Source organism: Ictidomys tridecemlineatus, chromosome 5 (assembly GCF_052094955.1).
Source record: "Ictidomys tridecemlineatus isolate mIctTri1 chromosome 5, mIctTri1.hap1, whole genome shotgun sequence".
In the NCBI taxonomy this organism is placed as follows: domain Eukaryota; kingdom Metazoa; phylum Chordata; class Mammalia; order Rodentia; family Sciuridae; genus Ictidomys; species Ictidomys tridecemlineatus.
In genome coordinates, this window is record NC_135481.1 from 53,615,518 (window position 1) to 53,639,301 (window position 23,784).

A 23,784-nucleotide genomic window follows, 5' to 3' on the forward strand; every position below is an offset into this window, starting at 1 on the left:
CTTTATTCTAGTCACCTACAAGCAATCCAGATAAGAGACATAATCACAATGCTAATAATGATAACCCTATAATAACACTCTTATTGAGTGCCTACTCTGTATCCAGGCCCTATACAAAGTAATTTTTCACTCAGATTTTCAGATTTATTTCTCACAAAATCCAACAGGGAAAGAACTTTTGATGTTCCCATTTCCAAAGGCACAAAGCTAGTCAGAAAGGATGGTATTCAAACCCAAGAATGTATTGATCCAAAAGAAGTGCTCTTTATAGCCACTTAACTATACTGCCTCCCAAAAACTAAGAATAACCATTAATTTACTGAACGGTTGATTGAATGTCACCTCTCTGCCAGGCACTGTGTCCTCAGTCATACGCAGCATAAATCAATACCCATAGACTCCAAAACAACAGTATATTTTCTCAAGTTCCAAAAGATAAAATTTGTCACAAAGACTCTACCAAATAGGCTGAAAATAGAATGAACAAGCTTTGTTACCCAGCAACTAAATAAAGTAAAGATTTTTCTATCAGAAAATTAGGTTTTCTAGAGAGGGGAAAAAGTCCAAGCTATAGTTCTGAAAACACACAGATGAGGCTTCAAGGAAATGGCTTTGACTCTGATTCCCAAAGGTCTAGGCTTCAAAACCCTAACCTAGAAGCCTAACCCTAACTCTAACCCTAACCCTAACCCTGAAGGTTAATTAGTAGATTGCCTCACTATTAATCCTCAAAAGGGAACCCTAACTCATGGTTGGAAGCCACCTGGTGCTATTTGCTATAGATATTTTTTTCAATACACTTCTACAAAATGCCAAAATATCCCCAAAAGACTAAATGTTTTCAAAAGAGCAAATCATAGGTTCCTTTCTTATCTGTGCATTTTAAGCCTATAGTGATTAATATTTTGAGGACCTTGGGTACCACTGAGAATCTGAGGAACCTATGAAACCTTCCACAAAAAGGCACAGCAATCTATGCATATAATCTTAGACTAAGACTCTCTCATCTAATCCACTGCTTCATTTACTTCTTTGTCAATAAAAAAATTTTTTTTAATAAGGACTAACTCTTTCAGACACTCAGCATAGCTTGGTAAACAAGAGAGACATCCTTGTCTGAGAACACTCAACTACCATTGAGCAATCCTATCTGTTACTAGGCTTTCAATTAGAACATATTGTCCAAAGACAGCCAACACCTGGACACCAGTTGGAACGCAGGGCAGAGCAAGAGGTGGGAGAGGTTGATCTCTAGGTGATGGGAGGCAGTTTGTGCTCTGAAAAATTTGGCAGTAGATAATGGAGCTCAGACAAAAGGGGTTGGGGTTCATTGACAGGTCTCTCTAGTCTTAAGAAGACCTGAGCCAGAGATTAAGACCAAGTACAAGTCTGAAAGGTATGAGGCAGAAAAACAAAATAGGGAAATGAGGCAGTGAGGCAGATGGAAACAGTGTTGTCTTAGAAACCCAGATTCACTCACTAACATGGAGGTATAGATGGGGCTTAGTCAAATGGAAATGAGTAGGACCCTGTACTTGAACAGGGTATGATATTAGTACCAGATCTTTAACAAACTTACATGGCACTGACCCAGGAAGCTGCTGATTTATTGCCTTTCAGTTTTACCTGTTCCCATTCTCCAAAAAGGTAGAGAACTGGTGAGTGTCAAATGCAGAGACAGAGATTAGAAATCCACAGGAACTAGAGATCAGAAGATTGTACAAGAAATCTGTTATCCTGGAAGCTCAGTAAATGAATCTACACAAACAAAAAAGGATGAAAAGCTACAATAAAATTTCAGTTAAATACTTAAAAAGTTTTGTCAGCTGAATGTTAGGCATTATGATATTTGGGAACTAAACCAAGAAAATCTTTAGAACACTAAGTTATTGCAGTGCCCCATCGAATTTTGGAAGAAGCAATGATTAATTTTCTGGTTAAAACCAGTTCTTTACAATAGGTAGTTCTTCGTATGAATTATTTCTTTCATCTGTCTACAACAGAAATACTAAGCTATATGCTATTTATGTTGAGAGTATGAGAAAGGCAGACAAACAACTAAGCTAAAGAGAGTAATAAACACTCTAGTAGTAAACAAACATTGTGGCTGATATATTTTATTTCACATTTTAATGTCCCATTTCGTGTATCAGTTCATAAGAGTTAAGTGAGGAAATACTTCATTTCTCCTATAAAAGGGCATTCTGAAATGGAACAGAGAGTCAAGACAGCTAAACCTAAAAGAAGGTGTCTCAGTGGAGTGCTGGAGACGTCTCTTTGTCTCTCCACAACAATCCTCAACCTTCTCCATCCTACTCTGTAACCCAGAAGCTGAGCTAAAGGGGCTCCAACTATGGGGCACCTTGCTCTTTGGCTTCCATGGTGTTTGGCCAATGGACAGCACCCACCTGCAGGAGACGGGAGGTGGGGATGATAATGAGGTATTTGTACTTAAAAGGTCATAGCAGGCTATAGACTTCCTCTCACAGCACAGGTACCCTCAGGAGCCTTTCCACACAATCCTTTCTTTCCTGTGTACAAGGACTTGCTTCCTTCACTCACAACCCACTGTTTCCAGCCCAAGGCTTCTAATTCTTTTGTCTTCTCTGCACCTTGCTCATTCCTCCTTTAATTTTTTTTAACGTATCTGTTGTCTGCCAGAACTCTGAATATCATCATTCTAGAGCCACCTCTCCTCAGGCAGGTGGGCAGAGAGTAATGTAAACTCCACACCCAATTTCATTTGGATTGATGTCAGAAAGAGTTAGTCCTGGGGGTATCGGGGAAGAGGATTGTTATTTTTACTTGGCCAAGCACACATCAGGCATGGCCAGATCTCTCTCTCTCTCTCTATCCTAAATTGGCTCAACAAGTTGGGAGTATCTGCATATTGTGAGGAACAAAACAAAACTAAATTACCTTGCCTCAACTACCAACAAAACAGAGCAACCAAAAGAGAGATATAAAAGGCTGAAGGAGAAAGGTTTTGAAGCATGGCTTATTCCCATTTGGGCTTTCTCCTAATGTATTCAGAACAGTTCTCTTAATTTTATATATAAAAAAAATTTAAACTGAGTTTGTACTTTTTATTTGTCAGATTCCCAGTAGAATGAGAATATGATATTCCTGCAGCATACTCAGAACCCCAAAACAATTTCAATAGCTCTGCGGGATGTTATAACCTCCTCATATCTTCTCTTAAATTCACTTTTTATTTTTGGTTTCCATCTAATAATCAGAGACTTTGTGTTCAAATTTGATTGAAGATGGGAATAATAGGTAGAAATAATTCATCTTAGAAAGGAAATGATTACCCACTAAGCATAAGTTATTTAACATTTCTAAAACCCCCACTTACTAATGCCACAGCTGATAAACTTTGAAAGGCCCAGCCAAAGACATTCACCCAGAAGTGCCAGAAACAAGTGTGGCTTACTTATCATGGAGGTGAAGCCAATGACACCCAAACTCTAGCTGGAATAAGGCATGGCTAAGCCACACTCACATTCTGACGCCACCGATAGAGGCCCGAGTCAAGGCCAATTGAAACCTCAGTAATGTGAATAACAAAGGCCAAGACCACAGGCCCCACAGGGCCAATACGAAAATAATATTGCACTCCTTCTTCCCAAGAGAACATCAGCAACACTAGTATCATCATCCCAGTGACTTAAATCATAAACTAGAGAAATATCATTAGATATTAGAGGAAACATGGATGGCAAAGACAGATGTTTGACTGTAATTCCACAAATTCTATCCCATTCTACTGTGTTGGGCTCAAATGACTCAAAAATACAATTATCTATACTCTGCCATAGGAATAAACAACTCGCTCTCTGCTGCTCCCTTAGCAGACTTATTCTTCATTTATGAATGCAGGAAGTAGAGAATTCTCTCACTGGAAAAGTTACCTTCTGGGCACAGTGTGACCAGGAGAGCCCTCGAGACACCCAGGAGTCTTGAGAGAGAATCAAGTAGGGGTCAAGAGGGGACGACCCTTGTCTTGTCTCCTCACTGCCCTCCTCCCTCTATCAGAAAAGTCTGAGATTCCAGACACCAGTTGGACGTTGGTTACTAGTCGAGGTATCTGTATCTTTTCCTTTGTCTCTGTCTCTGTCTATCTCCTTGGTTTATTATCTCTCTCTCTGTCTCCCCTTCCCCCATAGACAGACAGACAGACAGACAGACAGACACACACACACACACACACACACACACACACACAATTTCAAGGTCATCTTGTTCAATCTTTCCTCTTTATTCCAGGAAAAGGTCTTCAGGCACATCATCCAGTTAAAGTAAAATTCATACTTGGAGAAGAGGGAAAAGCCTGACTCTGGTCCTGAGGTAAATGCTTTGGCTTTACCAGAGCTGGGCACTGCACTCTGTAAAAATCAATGTGGAAGTTTGTAACCGTCTTCTAGGACTTTAGGAGGAATGGGTGGAAGACTGGAGCCATAGTGGATTCCAAATTTACCATTTTGAATTGTTGTTACTCTAGTGAAGTGTGTGGGTTTGGGAAGCAGAGAGCTCTGGGCTCAAGCCCTGAGACCTGGTGGCAGTGCCCTTAAGCAAAGCCACCTCTCTGAGCTTCAATTTCTTCTTCTGTAACAGGGTGATAACACCCACTTCACAGGCTATGAGTTTTAATGAAATCGTATATGCTATTGCCTCATAAAATGTAAATTACACACAACTGTCAGAGAGTGGTTGTAGAATCATTCAGAATTTACACTCTAAATCCTTTGTGTGCTATGATGAGTTAAGACTCTTGCATTTTCTTTCATTACATTTGTTTTAGGTCCCATAAACATTTAATCCCTATTCAATCCTCAAAGATTATTCTACAAACAGTTCTGCTTACATTAGTTACAATCCCATTATGACTCTATGTAGTATCTATTTGGGTATAATTTTCTATTAAAAGCCCCAGGAAAATTCACTCTTTGTAAACTTATAAGTTGAGATTCTCATCCCCGATTTTCTTCTGTGGTAAGCTTTCTATGCTGGATGTTGTGTGTGCTAGAGTTTTGCACTGCATGAGTTTTACATTGAGTGTAAAACCTTAAAGAAGATAGAATTTGAAACAAAGCTGTTATACACTTCGCCTTCATTTTCCATCCTTTGTCAAATAACCAGACCGGGTTGGGAGAGGTACCCAAGAATAAAGTCACAGAACTTATCTTCTCCCCTTCATCCCAGGAGACAGGGCTAAGTTACTCTAAGAAAGCCACCATAAAATTCTATGCTCCAAGCAAATACAAATATCAGAATGTAACAGACGTCTAGAGGAGTAATAAGGTCATTGAAGACATCTTTATTAAAGACTGCACAAGGGACAGAGTACAACTAACAACATCTGGAGCAGCCTTTGGTTCCCTAGGAGGCACAATCATGTCATCCTCTGTGAAAGAGGTAAACGTGTATTTAGAAAAGAAGAAAGAAATAGAGATGTCTTAGACCAGGCAATCAGGTAAACTGCTTCAACTAAAACCCAACTGCACCACTATCAAAATAAACCCCCAAAGGGAAAGGTAACAGGTGCGTACCAGAACACTTATCTGAGTCATTCTGAGTGAACACTCATCTGAGTTCCTCGCTAGATGAAGGTCCCACCCATTCCTCTCTTCTTTCTCCACTCCAAGCTTCATAAACTTAATAGGATTCCTTCCACTTAGGTAAATTCCCACATTGCCAGAATATTGGACCAAGTGCTTAGGATTAGCAAATTACTATAGCTCATTCCTCTCATTCTGTCCTATAAACAACAGAGAGCCCTCACAGGCTCTGAGTAAAAGTCCACCTGTCCTTTGGAAATTCCAGCCCATGTCACACAACAATTTTCATTGCATTCTAGCAGTAGGTACAAAATCATTGAGAGTTTAATGAATTTTCATTCCTGAAAGTCTTCAGTAAATTTTTCTCTGAAATTCACATACACAATTTACGAATTAGAAACACTACACATATATATGTGATCACATGCTAAGACTTTAGTAGTCAAAATTTTCTCCTGAATTTATATAGGTGATGGGAAACAACAAGTCTTATGAGTTATTAACAATTATTTTCAACCCAAACGTAGAAATTCATCCAAGTGGGATGAAATGTGTCATTTGGGCTACAGAGAGTGGCTGGGCGCTCCCACTAAAGGTCCAATCCAAACTTTTATGCATTTCAAAAAAAAAAAAAACAGAGAGGAAAATATATGGATACCCCAACTGTGCTAAGAAAGGGAGAGGTTATTCCCTAGCCAGTGCTACTCAAAGTGTATGCTACAGACTGATCCTGGCCTTAAACTGTTACTAGTCTGTGACAAATATAGAAATTAAAAATAAGCACTGAAAAAAATATTTAGATCAACTTTTACACCATAATTATATTTCAGTGTGTAATTTTTTTCCTTAATATTTCATTTTCCCTAATTTTTACAGACCTTTGATCTATGAGTAATTGAAAATTTAAAAACATAAACAAAAAACCAGTTGGTTGAATTATCAGACAGTTTAAGAAGCATTGCTATAGGCCCTTAATAATAGTCTTGGCTACTCACTGGAATCTTCTGGGGAGCTTTAAAGAGTATGATGCCTGGGTCTCGGTGGGATGCATCCTGGGCATTGGGATATATTTTTTAACTCCAAGATGATTCTGATTCTGCAGAAAAGTATTTTAGAATCACTTAACTCATAGTGGGAGAGAATTAAGGGATGGATGCTAGGGTGGTGGTAATTGAACGGGGGAATATACACAAAATTAATAATTTATCATCTGTTACTTTGAAAATTTGAACAATACTTTATTATGTCAATGGAAGTATTTTATTATAGATAAGAGTAAAATGAACGAATATGCTATAATATTTAGTCATGTGGCATACAATTTTAATGTACTTTTATTGCAATATAGTGTGCATACAGAGAAGTAATACATCATAAGGATAGAGTTTGATGACATTTCATGAAGTCAGTGTGTCTGTGTAACCAACACTCAGAACAAGATATAATAGTATTTGCCCTCTTGTTGTGATATCTAAAATAGCTTCCCAACTGAGAGGAAATAAAAATAATGTACTCTGCCACTATGAATATGCCATTTATCTTGGTTTACAGTAAATCTAGTTTAAACTGGAAGATTTCAAAGAATAGAAATAGAAAGCACATGATTCTGGCAAAGAGGGCAGATTGAATATATACATTTGTATTTCCCCATTCAGGAAATTCTACCAAAATTACAATAAAATGGATTTTTTTTTAAAAAAAACTATAAATCCACAAAAATGGGAAGATCAAGAGAGAAGATGATTATAGAATTTTAGATGCTAAAAAGTAGAAAATGACTTGTCAAGCTTGAGAAAACTGAAATCTAAGCGGGGGGAAGAAAAATGGAAATTAGTTCAATTTACGGCAAAGAACTTTCCAAAGTCTCCTGAATTATGGTACTAGTTACTACTAAGAGAGAGAACGGCACATTTAAAAGCAGGTCTTGCTTAGTCTAAGAAGCCCAGATGTCTTCTGAATCCTCACCCTCATTCCTTGTCCCTCTTCACTCTTGTAAGGGCAGCAGGTTAATCCTCTGGAGAAGCTCAAACAGAAGTCTATAGGGATACTAGGTTGAAGACTCAGGGCACCATACCAAAACCACAGAATAATTAAGTGAATCTATCTATACATTGCTGCTCACTGAGACATCCAGGCTTCTTTCCTACTTGGTTCCCAGAATGCAGGTAGTCTGTCAAAAGATTAGAAATGCCTTCTGTGGTCCAGGGAAATAGAATTCAAATACAATTTAAGAAAATGATAGAAAACATTCCCAAAGGAAAAGCCCAGTTTCCCAGTAAAAAGCCTTAATAGACAGGCACCTGTTGGTAGACAATTCTCAATGTGAGTATCTTGCATTTTTCCATATCTTGTGTGGGCACTGACAGATTTTTGTTCTAGGCTATCTTTTCAAGAACCTGTATAGTAAATAGTTTTGGAAGGAAGAGAAAAAGTCTCTCTGTAAAAACAAGGCAGGCTTGTTTGCTAACATCTCAAAGATTGAGTAGGTTTGCTTGTAAGCCATTATAACTGATTTGGATTTTCTAAACACAGGATTCCTCAGCTGTGACATAAACCTTCAATGTATGGAGAATTCACCTTACTTACTCATTCTGTCCTTGTGGAATGTTGGGAGCAAGAACATGAACTTGTTCATGTAAGTTCATGAACATGAACTTCATGTTCATGTTGTTTTCTGGACTATAGGAGGAAAAGTCCTTTGAATCTGAAACAACAATCTCATAACTTCCTTGGGCACCCATGAAACTGTAGCAAGAAAACTGTTAACTTGAAAACATGGCAAAATCACAGATTCTTCATAGTTCTTGACCACTTTAATCATTCTTACAGACTCCAAACGGTTCTTAAATTCTCTACCCTATAATTTAAACAGATAAGGAAAGAAAATCACAAGATATCCAATATTATTGACGAACAATACTTTTTTACAAAAGGAAATCTGAGGAAATAATATTCAAGAGAAGGAAACTTCAAAAATATATTATGATATTCAGGTAGATAAAAAAATTATTATATCCATAAAATAAGAACAAGGTGTCGTACTTTTTTAAGGAAATATTTATGGAACAAGAGAGCTATTAAAACTGTAATGAAATCTCAAGTGAGAAACTTCATAAAAGAATTTTCAAGTCAAGAAAATCTTTTGCAAAGTTTAGCACAAAGATATGGCTAAGGAGGAGTGAAAAGGCTAGAATTTGGATACTTCATTATAGCATAAGCCATGTCAGAAACCCCACTGCTGAACTCCCTATTCTACAAAAGAATAAACTTCCTTATTGCTAGAGCTAATATAAGTCAAATTACTTTACTTGCCATCAAAAGCATGCTGATCGTTAAGCAATAGAATAAATCCATACCTAGAGGAATTTTGGAAACCAGCGCATCTTGAAAAAGGGTAAACTGGTTTGTGTTCTGGAGCAGGGTATAAAAATGGAAGCAGGGCCTTTCTCAATCAAAATCCTTTCTCCAAACTTGCTCATTTGCCATAATTTTGGTACAAATATTAGAGATACCAGCAGCTATGCTATTTTCCTTCAGAAAATAACTGGGTACCTCAAAATGCTTCCAACTCCTGATTTTCTGTATGAGTATGTGAATGTCATTGAAGGAGAAAGCCTATTCTGCAAACCTTTTAGAAAACATGGAAAGTTGCAATGCCAAGCAAAACTGTACTTGGGGAGAAAAGTAGGTTGTACTGCTTTGGTGATGAAACTTGGCTTTTCATATCAATGCAACTTGATGCCTTAAATATCAGCATGTGTAGCACCTGAAATACTGTCCTTGATCCTACCAAAAAACCTTTTCTATTGCCTTGCATGTTGACTCCATCAGAGCCAAAGTCCAAATTATCATCTTCTCCAGATTTTTCTTTATCAAGAAAAGTAAACAGAATGTCAGATTCTCCTTCATTACCTGGAAGCTATGTTTACAGAAACTCTGACTTGAAATCTCTGAATGATACAGGAAAATCACCTTTGAGAGAAAAAAGAAGCCCCACTTGTAGAATAATTCAGTAAGAAGAAGATGATTCATGGGTTGCTTACTTTAATAGATATGAGCAGAATACATTTTTGCATTCAAAGCTTGGCAGTCACCATTACAATGCAGCAGAAAACCACAACTTCTTTTGGAAACACAGCTTCTCAAAAAAATAACAACCTAGAATGAAGACATGTCATAAAAAGTCTGCACACAAACTGCTTGAAAGTTTATTCTGCTTACATGGACTTAAAATCATCCTTTCCTTGCTGACAAAGACAATATTGGTGGCACAGACCTTGCCTCCAAGATAATCTCATTGACTTGAACACAAATGAAATGATGTAACATTAATTCAACTTGAAGAGCCTTCAAGAAATCTGGCGTTTCTGGATACAAGTCTATCTTATCATAGCAAAATAAGATATAAGATTTCTAATTTTACTTATGACCTCATATCCTTTTGAGTCAGAGCTTTTAGACATGTTGAGATTTCATTGAATTGAAGTGAACTGCACATCGCCATGCCTAAGATCACTCCAAATTTTTAATTTCTTTTTTTTTTTTTTTTTTTTTTTTTTTTTTTTATTGTTGGTCGTTCAAAACATTACACAGTTCTTAATACATCATCTTTCACAGTTTGATTCAAGCGGGTTATGAACTCCCAACTTTACCCCGTATACAGATTGCTGTTTCACATCAGCTACCCTTCCATTGATTGACATATTGCCTTTCTAGTGTCTGATGTATTCTGCTGTCTGTCCTATTCTCTACTATCCCCCCTCCTCTCCCCTCCCCTCCCCTCCCCTTTTCTCATCCCTGTTTAATGTAAATCTTCTTCTCAAGCTCTTTGTCCTTACCCTGTCCTTGTTTACTCTCCTTATATCAAAGGGGTCATTTGGTATTTGTTTTTTAACGATTGACTAGCTTCACTTAGCATAATCTGCTCTAATGCCATCCATTTCCCTCCAAATTCTATGATTTTGTCGTTCCTTAATGCAGAGTAATACTCCATTGTGTATAAATGCCACATTTTTTTTATCCATTCATCTATTGAAGGGCATCTAGGCTGATTCCATAATCTTGCTATAGTGAATTGTGCTGCTATGAACATCGTTGTAGCAGTGTCTCTGTAACATGCTCTTATTAGGTCTTTAGGGAATAGACCGAGAAGGGGAATAGCTGGGTCAAATGGTGGTTCCATTCCCAGCTTTCCAAGAAATCTCCATACTGCTTTCCAAATTGGCTGCACCAATTTGCAGTCCCACCAGCAATGAACAAGAGTGCCCTTTTCCCCGCATCCTCTCCAGCACTTATTGTTGTTTGACTTCTTAATGGCTGCCAATCTTACTGGAGTGAGGTGGTATCTTAGGGTAGTTTTGATTTGCATTTCTCTGACTGCTAGCGATGGTGAGCATTTTTTCATGTACTTATTGATTGATAGAGCCCTAATAACCAGAATATACAAAGAACTCAAAAAATTAGACAATAAGATAACAAATAACCCAATCAATAAATGGGCCAAGGACCTGAACAGACAGTTCTCAGAGGAGGACATACAATCAATCAATAAGTACATGAAAAATTTAATTTCTTATTCAGTCCAAACCACCAGAGTTTTCTCACTAAAATTTGATTGTGAATAAAACCTAAGTTCATTTTTATTTTACTTAACAAATTTGAATTAGTTCAATTTTTCCAAGTGTTACATTAAATTTTACACACACAGTCATAAAATAAACAGATAAAATCCAAAAGAATTATTTTACAGTCTGTTCCTGTGAAGTAAATCTCCAGTGTAATAAAAGAAACTACAAAAAAATTTGATATATATGTGCATTTGGAGGGAAAGCTTTACCTATATTTTCAAATATTTCCATGTCCCCAAATTGTTTAACAATAGAAATGTTAATCACCAAATTCTGCTGCCCTACACTATAGAATTGCCTCTAAAATGGTTTGCGATTACCATGTCATATCATAGGTCACTCTTACAATGAATTTAATCCTGTGTCACCTTGAAAACTAGTAGTTACATTTTCAAGAATGATCTAATCTGAGATCTAAAATATCTGCCAGGAAATTTCTATAAAATTGAAATTATTTTTTTCAAGTTCAATGCCTTGAATGCCTGCTCAAGAGGCATAACAAATAAATGCAAGGGGGACCCTAGATTGGCCCTGGAACAGAAAGAGAACATTAATGGGAAAATTGGTAAAATCCAAATACAGTCTGCAATTTAATAAATAGCAATGTACCAACGTTGGTCTCTTAGTTGTGGTACATGGTAATATAAAGTGTTAACAATGGGGAAAAATAAGGAAGGAGTATACAGGAACTCTGTATTGTCTTTGCAACTTTTCTGTGTATCTAAAAATATTCCAAAGTAGAAGTTCATTTTTGAAATAACAAAAATGTCTGCTTGAAAACTTTAACAAGTCTTCATCATTCATTCAACAAAAATATATGGAGTATGCAGGCCCTGTTCTTTGCGCTAGACACAGTGCTGAACAAAATACATCCATCACCCCTTAGGGATCTAACAGTCTAGTAGGCAGGAAAGACATTAAACAGTCACAAAAATGAACATAAATTGTAACTGCAGTCTGTAATAAGTACCACAAAGGAAAAGCAGATGAGATGATAGAGGTGCAAAGCTGCAGAGGACTCTCTGAGACGATGACACTTAATATGAGACCGACAGAGAAGGAGCAGCCAGCCAGGTAACTGCACCAGAAAGAGGGAAAAACTTATTCAAGGGTCTGGAGGAGTGAGAGGATCTCAAATGTGTGCAGCATGACCCAAGCACAATAAGGGCTGGGGAGAGGGGGTGGGCAGCTGAAGAACGGGACCACACAGGAGCCTATGAGCTACATTCAGAGCTTTATAGTTTTCCAGACAGATAGAAAAGCCACAGAAGACTTTAACCAGAGGAATGTCATGATTCAATTAATGATCTTAAAAGATCACCTTGACCAATGAGGGGCTGTGAACTAGAAAGAGCAAGATGAGCAGTGCCAGCTTCAGGTCCTCACAGTTCTTTTAAAAATTAAGAGGAAATAAAAGGTTCTCAGCTTCTAAGTATTTTTGCTCTAAAAGGCCTCAGAAAATAATAATGTCATTTTAGATGTGCATATCCCTGCCTTAGAACTTGCCACCATAACTCCAGCAGGAAAGATGATGCTCCAAAGGGCTCCCATCTTCCTTGGTCTGGATTTCTCCTCTAGAATGTCTACCATTAAACCTGGGTGTGAACAAAATCACAAGATAAATACCAAAGTCACATGACTTGAGTTGAGTAGGGTACCAACAGCAAGATTTAACATCCTTAGAATCTCGGCTTTCACAAAGCAGAAAGAAATCATAGTATGCTGGTTTTCAAGACCATAAAAGCATTATTGACACCTCACTAATGCCATCTTGGCACCAGCCCAGGTCTAAATATAGCAAATCCCAGACTGCAGAATAGTGTGATTTTCAATCCCTGTTTAAAATGTACAATGTTAAATGTCATTCTCGATTACTGTGCATTGAATCTGAAGGAACTGGTTTGCTGCCCTCTCTGACCTAGAAAAAGAAATATGTCTTCCAAAGTTGATGTAACCAGTGGCACTTCAATAAAGCTTATTGAGCAGTATGCAGTGCTACCTGGGAACTCTTAAACAAAACTCACTAGAGACTCATACTCTAAACAGACAGCTTGGATTTTCTTGGCTTGTAGGATTATATTGTACCTATAACTTCACTAAATATTGTCTAGATCTACTCTAAGGGTTACCTGAACCATAGAAAGAATGGGTTGGATCTTGATTGAAGCCTATGATTTGATATAAAGCTCTGTGAACCAAATAGTTATTAAGTTGACTTTTCAGCCAACTACTCCTTTTCTCTGGAAACCATAACTTCCCCAACAGTTGCTAAGGTTACAGGAGACAGCCACTGGCAGCCCAGATTGGGTAACTTGACCTGGCCCCAGACCACAAGTATAAATAAGATCAAGAGTATGCATGTGACACAAACTGGGCCAAAGAGTCACTTTCCCCAGGAATCTGGATTTAGAAGTGAGAGATTCTTGCTCAATCTGTCTGCTCTCTTGAATAGAGGACATGTAAACACTGAAACTGCTGGCGGTGACTATTTTTGACCATTTGGACAAGGAAATAGAGAAAGCCAGCCTGCCGCAAGACAAGAATGGAGAATGCACACAAGAAAAGAGAGAGAAAGAGAGAGAGAGAGAGAGAGAGGGGGGGGGGTGGCTTCCTGTTTGCCCTACAACACTCCAGGACCTGATTCCGGCTTACACCAGTTTATCCCTGCCCTTACAACCCAGGAGAGACTCCCCAGTATCCTTTCAAGACCTTCCATTTTGCTTAAACTGGTTCAAGTAGAATCCTGTGACTAGAAAACAAACAAGCCATCACTCACACCTCAGGTCTCTCCATTTCACTTAGTCTCAAATAACTAAGAACGAGCTTTCCCAAATTCCTTAAGCCAAGATCTCTGAAAGAATTCAATTCCAGCTTCACAAAGCAGACAAATGCAAATAATTGAGAAATGCTTACCCTGAAATGTTAAGTTGGGGATGGGGGTAGTAGGGCATAAAATTGTATGTGTATCACTATTATGGCTACACTATCATTTATATTTGTCAACAAATCAAGAAATGAAGTACTATATGCATTAGAAAAATTGGAAAGAAATTAATCAAAATAATAACAATTGTGCTGGGTGACAATTATTTTTCTTTTCTTTTATATTCCTCTGTATCTATAAGTAATTAAATACTTTATTAACAAGAAACTTTATCAAACTATAGCTCCAAAGAATCCTGTGACTAGAAAACAAACAAGCCATCACTCACATTTCAGGTCTATATAAATATGTAAATGTGTTTATAACACAATGATTTATTTTTTAAAGAAAAATATAAAACAGCCTATCATGTTTGCTGCCATATAAATAAATATTTATTTATTTATAAATAAACTGTCCCATTAATATTTCACATATAAAAAGAACAATGCTGCTTCCAATAGACCATTCCCAAACTGACTCCTAGCCAACACTCCTCCACCTGTTTGCCCTCCTTATCTATCTTTAACCCCAGCTCATTCCATGCTACACATCTTACTATCTTTACCCCAGCTCATTCCATGCTACACATCTTCCAGTGAATTCCACTACCCTCCCCCCATTTTGGTACCTGAATACCTGAAGATCCATCCTATCACTCACTGGATCTAGATTTTTCTCCTTTCTATTAGATTAACCTATTTGGAATAGCCTCATGACCAATTACCTCCAATCCATTTAAAATAATCTGTCCCTAATGGTAATCCAGGAGGATCACCCCTATTGGTCACACTAGACAAGCCAGAAATGGATAAATAGTGGGGGGGAAAACCCACTGTGAACTTTGTAAACTGTCTTTACAATTTCTATAACAGCAATTTTTAATAACAATTCAAAATACAATGTTATATAAAAAGGAAAATAGGTAGCAAACCATTTTACTTACAAGGAAAAGCGAACAAAGCTCTTTGAAGCCATGCAACCAATTCAATTGGTTTCCTCATAATCACAACAACTTTAATACATTGAACTGGGCATGATGCCAGATACTCAATATACATCATCTTACATAATCCTCCCAACTATTGGTGAAACAATTGTTATCATTCCTATGTTTTCAGGAACAAAATCATTGATCTGAGAGGTTAGGTTACTTATGCAACTTTAACTTAAGTTTACTTGGCAAGTAGCAGAGCAGAAGTATAGACCCCAGCTTTCCTGTTGTCAGAACTTATGGCCTTTGCACTAGAACTCATGGTCTCAAGCCAGGTCTCTTAGACAAGCTATTAGGAAAAAATATGTATTCAAGGATATATTATTTTTTCAGTGCTAGGGATTAAACCCAGGGCTTCATGCATACTAGACAAGTGCTCTACCACTGAGCCACACCCCCTGTCCTCCAGAGAAAGTATGTCTGAAACTTAATGTAAACCCAAGTGTTAGCTAATAGTAGTAGTTCATAATACAAATATACAGTTTATTGTAAATTTCTATTTTAAATGCAAAATACACATCAGAATAAACATTGCAAAAACATGCATAATATATACAATGATATTTAGTATCAACATAGGGCACATATGTCCTAATTTAAAACTAAATTATTAGTTTGATACATTAAACAATGTATCAATGATTCTTATTTATAACTGTTTACAAAATACTATCTACTATGTATAAAAAAGCATGAAGTTTATTTTCAGGAAATATACAGACTATGAACAAGAATATATATTCATTGTATTAATTTGCTATAATGCACTATAATTATAATTTACCCCAGTTAGAGAGCTTAATATTTATATTAATATTTATATTAATATTGTGTCATGAAGACCAATACAAAAGAGAAAGGGGACAAAACCACATTATTTTCTTATGGTTGTAGTAAATTTATACTACTTTGTATTCTTAAAAATTGCCTTTTTTTGTCCTCAAACACAGAAAATCTTAAGAAGTAAATAAGGACGCATAAAAGCAAAAGTTACAACCAGTCACATAAAATGATCATAAAATACTATTTGGTGTATTCTCATTCTCTGAATAGGATCATCTGTTTGATTCATTCATTGCTGGTAATTTTTTCTCTCCTTCCAGTCATTACTATCATATACTTTTTATTTTACTCTAATGAAAGTAATTAAGTCTCCAATTTCTGTAAAAGAAACTGAAATCATTCAATGATTAGTAAAACAAACTTGACTGGGGCACCTAAATGTACCAGATAGTTTTCCTAAAGTGAAAATAAACAATGATTAGTCCCTGACCTTCCCAGGCTCTGTAGGTCAGACGGTCTTGTGCAAGGCAAACAGCCTAAAATTGTGTGCTAAATGTTGAATCCAAGGTGAGTTCACAGCATTACAGGAGCACAGAGGAGGGGACGGTTAACCCAGCCCAGGGTAATCAGAAGCTTTGCAGAGGACAGCACATTTAAACTGAGCCTTTAAAGATAAACAGGAACTTTCTACAGAAAGAAGGAGACCCTGAGAGAGGGAGCATTTGGGCACCAAACATGAAGACTGTAATGTCATTAAGTTAATGAGCTGCTTGCTGATAAGACTATGACCAGGGTATGTGGAGACCATATGGGATATGAGATTAGAAGAGTTATATTTTTTTAAAAAATCCAATAGCTAGTGATTGTTTACATAGAGTAAGGTGGTTGTATATATGAAAGATTATGCACCCATTAAAATTGTTATTAAAATATATAGATGAAGTAGAGACATGTTTCATTAAAAAATTAAAATAATGGGCATAAGTCTATGGATATGCAAAAAGACTGAAATAATATATACAAAACTGTTAACACTAATCACCTCTGAGAGATGATATTATGAATTTTGTTTTAATCTCTCTTTGTGTCCCTGCCTTCCAGATTTTCTTCATTAAGCACGCATTATTGGCAATTAGGGGTGGAAAGGGATGTGTGTGCTAAAATAGAATAATGTAAGTTGGGCTCAGATAGTGCCATGCCTGGAAATGTGGATTTCATTTCACAGAAAATGAAAAGTTATTCCAGGCTTTTGAACAGGAATGGGAAATGAACAGATTTGCACTTTAAGGGAGTAAATGTTATTAATGCATAACTATGGGATTGGAAAGACTTGAGGCTGGGCATAAGATATGATACATAAAATTAATGAAGTGACAAGAGGGATGGAAAGCACATACCTGGGAGAGAGATAGAGACAGGACTTGTTAACTGAAAACAAAACAAGAGAAAAGAGCAGAGGTTGAGGATAAAAATAACTCCAGGCTTTCTGGCATGGGCAACTGGTTGGATACAGATTTCAAAAGATAGAAAATAAAAGAAAAAGGAAAGGGCATGTCTTAGGGACAGAATGATGAATTTGGTTTAATGTGTGATATGTTTACAGGATATTCAGGTAGAAATGCTAGCAGGAGGCTTGAAACATGAGTCTGAGCTCAGAAAAACTGAACCAAGAAATATAGGCACATAGAAAATGGTGAAGCTGTGGGATTGAATGAGCTCATTTGGGGCAGGCAGAGGGCAGAACTTGAGAAATGCTAAATCATAACAGCCATCAGTGCACTTAGAAAGCAAAAGAACCAGAAGTGGGTAGAGTTCAATTTTTGATTGACACATACTATTTGTACATATTTATGAAGTACAATGGGATATTTTGATTCATGTTTATATTGTGTAGTGTTCACCATAAACTTTTATCACTTCTTTATAATAAGTATAAATTCCTTTCTTCTAAAAGCAAGTGGAGTTCTTTTTTTGGAAAGGAGGTGGTCAGAGCAAGTATCAGAGCAAGAGTTGTTTAGAAAACAACCACAGAAAACCAGTCACTGAAGTTGATCGGTAGGATTTAATTCATTACACTGCCTCCTCATACAAACACACACACACACAAGGCTCACTCAAAAAAAAAATCAGTAAAGAATGTAGTAAAACAAGTGAATTTATCCTTTCTCTTGACTTATGGAAATTAATTTCATATCATAACAACCCTCAAACTAATCACCATCTCTTATATTTCCAGTTGACTTGCACTAGTCTTTGATCCTACTGAAACTTGCAACCCATTGATCATATCACCTTTCCACTTTCCCTAACAACCTTGATTTTCTGTCTACTTTGCTTATACCAAGTTTAAATCCAAAGGTCAATCATTATAACAATGTCCTCTTTATATACAACTCCTTTGCCTCTATTATTTTATTACACTCATAAAATAATCTGCAACTCTGATTGAGACAAATCCTTGTCTCCACTTGCTCCAGGTCTTTGTTGTGTCAATGAATAAAGCAATCTATTGACCAGTCTTACTTTGAATTTGTGACCGGAAACTCTAGTGAGCTTTAAGGTTGCCAGAGAGAGAACCTTTGTATTTCCCCAGCCCATTTCTCCTCCCCTTTTGTTTTAAATATATACACCTTCTTTCTCCAATCTCTGCCATCTCCTTCCCCATCCTCTCACTCTTGGTTGATAGCTTTGCTTCCTATTTGGAGGAAGCTAAAACAACCAGAAGAGACCCTCAACAGACTTCCCCATCTCAGTTACTCACCTTACAGGGCCTGCCCCACACACTTTGGCCTATCTAAAGTGATGTCCCTTCTCTTATGCACTAGATTCTATATCCTATCTCTCCAACATCATTAATTTTAATTCTCTATTGAGTCATTCTCCTTTACATGCAAACATTGTTATTTCTCCCATCTTTAAGAGAAAAAAAATTTTCTTAGCCCTACTACCTTCATTTCTTCTCTTCCCCTGTGCACATTTTGCTTAAAAATCCTTGAAGAGTCGTCTATACTCATTTTTCAATTTCTCCCCCAATTATCTCTTATATACATTCTAATCCATGTCTTCCCATCTTACCTGCTCTTGCCAATGTTCCTGTCAAAATCATCAATGACCCTCAATTTCCAAACTCAAGCTCAGTTATCAGACTTTATTGTACTTGACCTTTAAACACCACTGGACTCAGCTAATCCCTTTTCTTCACTGGCTTCAGAGCATCACATGCTCATGGTTTCCCCCCTACCTACCTGGGAGATCCTTCTTAGTCTCTGTCAATGGTTTCTTCTCTTCTTCCCAACCTCTTAATGTCAAGTGTCCCAGAGTTCAGTCCTTGTTCTCTTTGCTACACATATTTGTTCCTTGGTGATTTCATCCAGCCTTAAGTACCATCCAAATGTTGGCAGATTCCTAATCTATATCTCCAGTTGGTCATCTCCAAACTCCAAGCTTACATCTCCAATACATTTAACATTACTACAATATCCTTTTCCTCTGCCCCCTGCTCCCAAACTTCTCTACCTTTAAGACTTCCATACTTTTGCCAACAGCAATTCAAACTTGGTCAAATCAGAAAACTGGAGTCAATTTTTATTCCTCTTTCTTGCCAATACCATATCCAGTTCATCAAGGAACCCTATTGACTCTAAGTTCAAATACGTACGGAATCCGACCACCTCTTACCACTTCCACTGCTATCACTCAAGCTCATGCCATCATCTTCTCTCACCCAGGTTATTGCAGTAGCATTCTAACAAGGCATTTCCACCCCTGGTACAATAGAGCAGTCAGGCTGATCCCTTAGAAAATTAATTAAAGTCATAATACTGTTCTTTCAAAACCCTGCAAAGCTCCATTCCTTTCAGAGTATAAGCCAAATGACTTAAGATAAACTATAAGGCCTGACTTTATCCAAGTCCCTGTATCCTCAATAACCTCACCTCCAGTCACTTTCCCTGTTGTTCATTCTACTTCGCCATGTAGGCTTCCTTGTTCTTTCTTGGTGTGTCAGGTACACTAAAACTCAGATCTTGGCACTGGCTGATCCCACTACCTAGAATACCTTCCTTCTGACATCCACATGACTAACACCCTTACATCCTTCAGGTCTTTCATGGCTCAAATGTTACTTCCTCCATGAGGTCTTACCTGACACCCTATTTAAAATTGTGACAATATCTAACACCTGGTATTTTTATCCTGTCTATTCTTTTGCAATTTTTAAAAATATCATGTATCACCTTGAAAATAAAACTTTGTTTATTATCTTGTTTCTTCTCACTAGAGTTTGAACTCTAAAAAGGAAAATACTTTCATTTGTTTTGTTCATAGATATATTCCTGGCATATAGGAGGTGCTCAATTAATACATGTTGAGCAAATTAATCTATTTTCTTCCAGAACACAAGTAACTCAAGGCCAGTCACTATGCTTTGGTCATCTTTGTACCCTTTTTCTTATATCTATACTCATGCTCAATTGCTAAGTTGAACAGAATATTTAAAAAAGTGGCTGCATAGCCCATAAAATTTTCTCCATGTCTCTGAATCCTATTTCATTTCTTTATTCTTCAGCCTGATGACTACAGTTTGTTCTGGACAATGTACAAGCTTGGAAGCAAGATACATTAACATGAGGCTAGTCTCCAATGCATCTCAGACATGATTCCCCACCTACCTCCAAAACGGTAAGTGACACCAATATCAAGAGATCATCCCTCCTGAAGATCTCATATGTGATCAGTCAGGAAGTGGAAATGTCACCTTGCCTTCACATAGTATATATCTGCCACTCTAGCTTTTTTCCTGAATATATTGCTCCAGACCTTCTCCAAGCTGTTGCTCATTCCTGGTAACAGCTAAATCAATTGACCATATTGCACTGGTTTGCTTCAATGTGTTTGTTTACTAGTTGAAGCCTGCATTAAGGGCAGGATTATTTCATGGTGCTTGGTTGCCTGGCCCTCTTCCAACTCTCTCTCTCCCAGTCTCTCACTGTGTAAAATGGCAATCTTTGTCTCTCTGCCTCTGAAAGCATGAATGTCCTGAGAATTATTTGACTATCCCTTAATTCCTTGTTCTTGTGAGATTCTTCTCTGCCTTCACTGTTCGAACTCTGTGGCCTGAATTTACAAATGTACATCACAAATAACCGTGCCAAGTGCATCTTTATTCCTTTTAGCTTCCAGTTACAGCCTTGGTCAATGTTCTTTCCTTTTTTGTCCTGTTATTGTATTGCAAATGAAACATGTGCAGCTATTTGAGCAAGTACAAAAATATAATATGAACATGTCCTTATCTAAAATGTCACTTTTCCAGAATTCTTTCTGGTTTGTTCTTCGTTAACTAAAGTCCCATTGTCATAAAAATTTTAATAATAAAGCACCCTAAGTCTTGTAATTTTATGGATGGATTCTATATTCATTTGGTGACCAAAATTTGATAGTTCCTAATTAAAATATTCAAAGGTGAAATTCAGGTAATTTCCACAAGATATATCAATATTTTCACTTAAATTTCTAGGGTTAAAGAAGAAACCCTTTGCCAATGTTGGGGGGAGGGAAAAGAAAATTCTGGGGCTATAGTACAAAGACTTCAAAGAGCTTTCTACAGCATGTTATTTTCTTTCCAGAAAATTCTAGCACTATATAATTACTTTTGTATGGAAAAATGAATAATGTAAGCCTCTACTGCTAAAAACAGCTAGACAGAAACCATCCAAAGCAGATAGGCCTTTCCTGAAACCAAATGAAATATTAAACTAGAAAATAGCTGTGTGAGAATGGCCCGTGGAATAAAGCTCTTGAGTTATTATTCAAGAGCAAGCATAGAAAGTTACATGAAAAATGAAGTGTTTTCTCCTCTATGTGTCAGGATTTGCGTGAGTCCACAGTTTCACGGAACATGTAATGTTGATGCCACACCGAAATGTCACAGAAAAATACCAATCAGAAATGCGTCTGGGAGCTTCCCAAGCTTCTGGTTAAAAATAACAGTAAAAACATCAATTAAGATCTACCTATTGCGACAGAAACGCATTGATAAATAAAAAGCAAAATCCCACCTGCATGAAAATTAAACCGTAGCTACTCCCCCAGTTGAGAGGAGAAAGAGCTTCATTTCGGTGCCTCGTAGAACTAATCCCAGCAAATACAGCCAGTGGGTTTTTATGCTGGGGGAAGGGGACTGCGAAAAGTGAACCCCTCCTAGCATCCCCTACACACAAAAAACTCCTGAAATGTGAAAGCATCCGCGCCGCATGGCCTCGCTTAACCGGAAGAAAGCTGGTACAGAACAGAACAGCCTCCTAGGGCTCCGAAGTGGCCGCGACGTGTGGCGGGGGCGGTTGGCCGTGTCGTGCCTCCCTCTCCCACCCACCCTCTGCCGTTTGCATGGATGGGTCCCTCCCTCAAAGCTTCAGGACTCGGGGACCTGAGCAAGCTCTTAGATTTATCCAGAGTTCAGAACCTCCCCAAACGTTTTATAGGTATTAATTCCCGCGCTGGCAACATCTCAACAGCCCAGAGTGGGCAAGCTGACCCAGCTGGCCGGGGGGACCCACGTCTGGGTCGGTCGCCCCCGCCAGCTCCACCCCCAAGTGTCTCCACAGTCTCAGTCCCCAGCGCCCCGTGCGCACCCTGGCACCCAGTAGGGCCTTTCAGAGAGTGTAGCCCTAGGGTTGACTGGACGCTAATTGAACAGCCATGTTAGCCTCCTCCAGGCGTAAATCAGCCCGGGACGAGCGGGCCAACGGCGGTCGAGAGAGCTTGCCAGATCCTCTCTGCACCTCCGCCCCCAAGACTGCGACTGTTCCCAAACTCCTGGGCGCAACCCGCTGAGCCCCGTCGCTCCACAAGGTTCAGCACCGAGGACAGCAGATATACTTTTTGTCTCAGTGGTCCCCGAGGCCAGGAGGGTGGCGGTGACAGCACAGGCAAGGGCTGCAGGTGTCGGGACCCCCAGTCCTCTCGCACCCTGGTGGCACCCGTGAGCGCCCACCTCCCATCCGCGCCTCGCGCAGGGCGGCCCCACGGCGTCTTACTTTTCTGACTGGAGTAACCCGGGTAGTAGCCATAGTAGCCGGTGATCCGCAGGATGCGGTCCTCGATGGTGGCCACCCCGTTAGGGGCCGCTTTGACGTCCATAGAGGGCGCGGGGCGGCGGCTCCGGGCGCGGCGGGGCGAAGAGCGCGGAGTGGGGCCCGAGAGCTGGTGCAGGTGCCGCCGCCGCCGCCGCTGGTGCTGATGTTGCAGCTCGAGCTCCCGCGCCCCGGCTCTGACTCCACCGCCCGGCGCAGCACCGGCTTCGCATCACAGCCGCGGCGGCGGCGGCGGCGGCTGCAGCGGAGCGGCCCCCACTCGGGCCGGCCTCTCGTCACCCTGGCAGCTCTCCCGCCCGTCAACCGGCGCGCTGCTGCCCAAACAGCGCCCCCTCACCTCCGACGCCCACCGGGGTCAGGGACCGGTGTGGACGCTCCACCTGGCCGCTGACTCTCATCATTAACCCTTGGGCGTCCCTTCTCCGAAGAGAAGACACCCCCAACTCCACTGAGGGAAAAGATGTTTGATCCAGGGGCGTGAGAGGAGAAGGTGAAAGGGTAGCCAGAGGCGCAGGGCGAGGGTTGGAGGTAGGAGAAATCCAAGGGGATCTAAGGGCTTTTAGATGGAGAGATGTGCACTATCGTAGATGTGCACTACTTGGGGTGGCCCCGGCCTTGATCCATTCTTGGAGTCTACACCACCTTGGGTCTGCTGATATGCAAATGTTCTTAGGCATTAGTCAATTCTGGCGATTTGCCTGGACCACCAAGAGTCTTTTTATTTTTTTAAGAAATAAAAAAATAAAAAGAATGACTCCCCAGCAGGTGGTATGTGGCGTGGTTACCCAGGTTTTGTGGACATAAA

The 23,784-nt window shown here is 39.0% G+C and overlaps 1 protein-coding gene across 1 annotated transcript in view; it reads right to left on the reverse strand.

Annotated features, from left to right (window-relative positions):
- Positions 1 to 23,582, reverse strand: part of Slc35f4 (solute carrier family 35 member F4) — a 230,798-nt gene extending 207,216 nt beyond the window's left edge. The window contains exon 1 of the mRNA XM_078049959.1: positions 22,923 to 23,582. Coding sequence (XP_077906085.1) covers positions 22,923 to 23,025 — 103 coding nt within the window. The 5' untranslated portion in view covers positions 23,026 to 23,582. The remainder of the gene's footprint in view (positions 1 to 22,922) is intronic.
- Between the last annotated feature and the right edge of the window lie 202 nt (positions 23,583 to 23,784).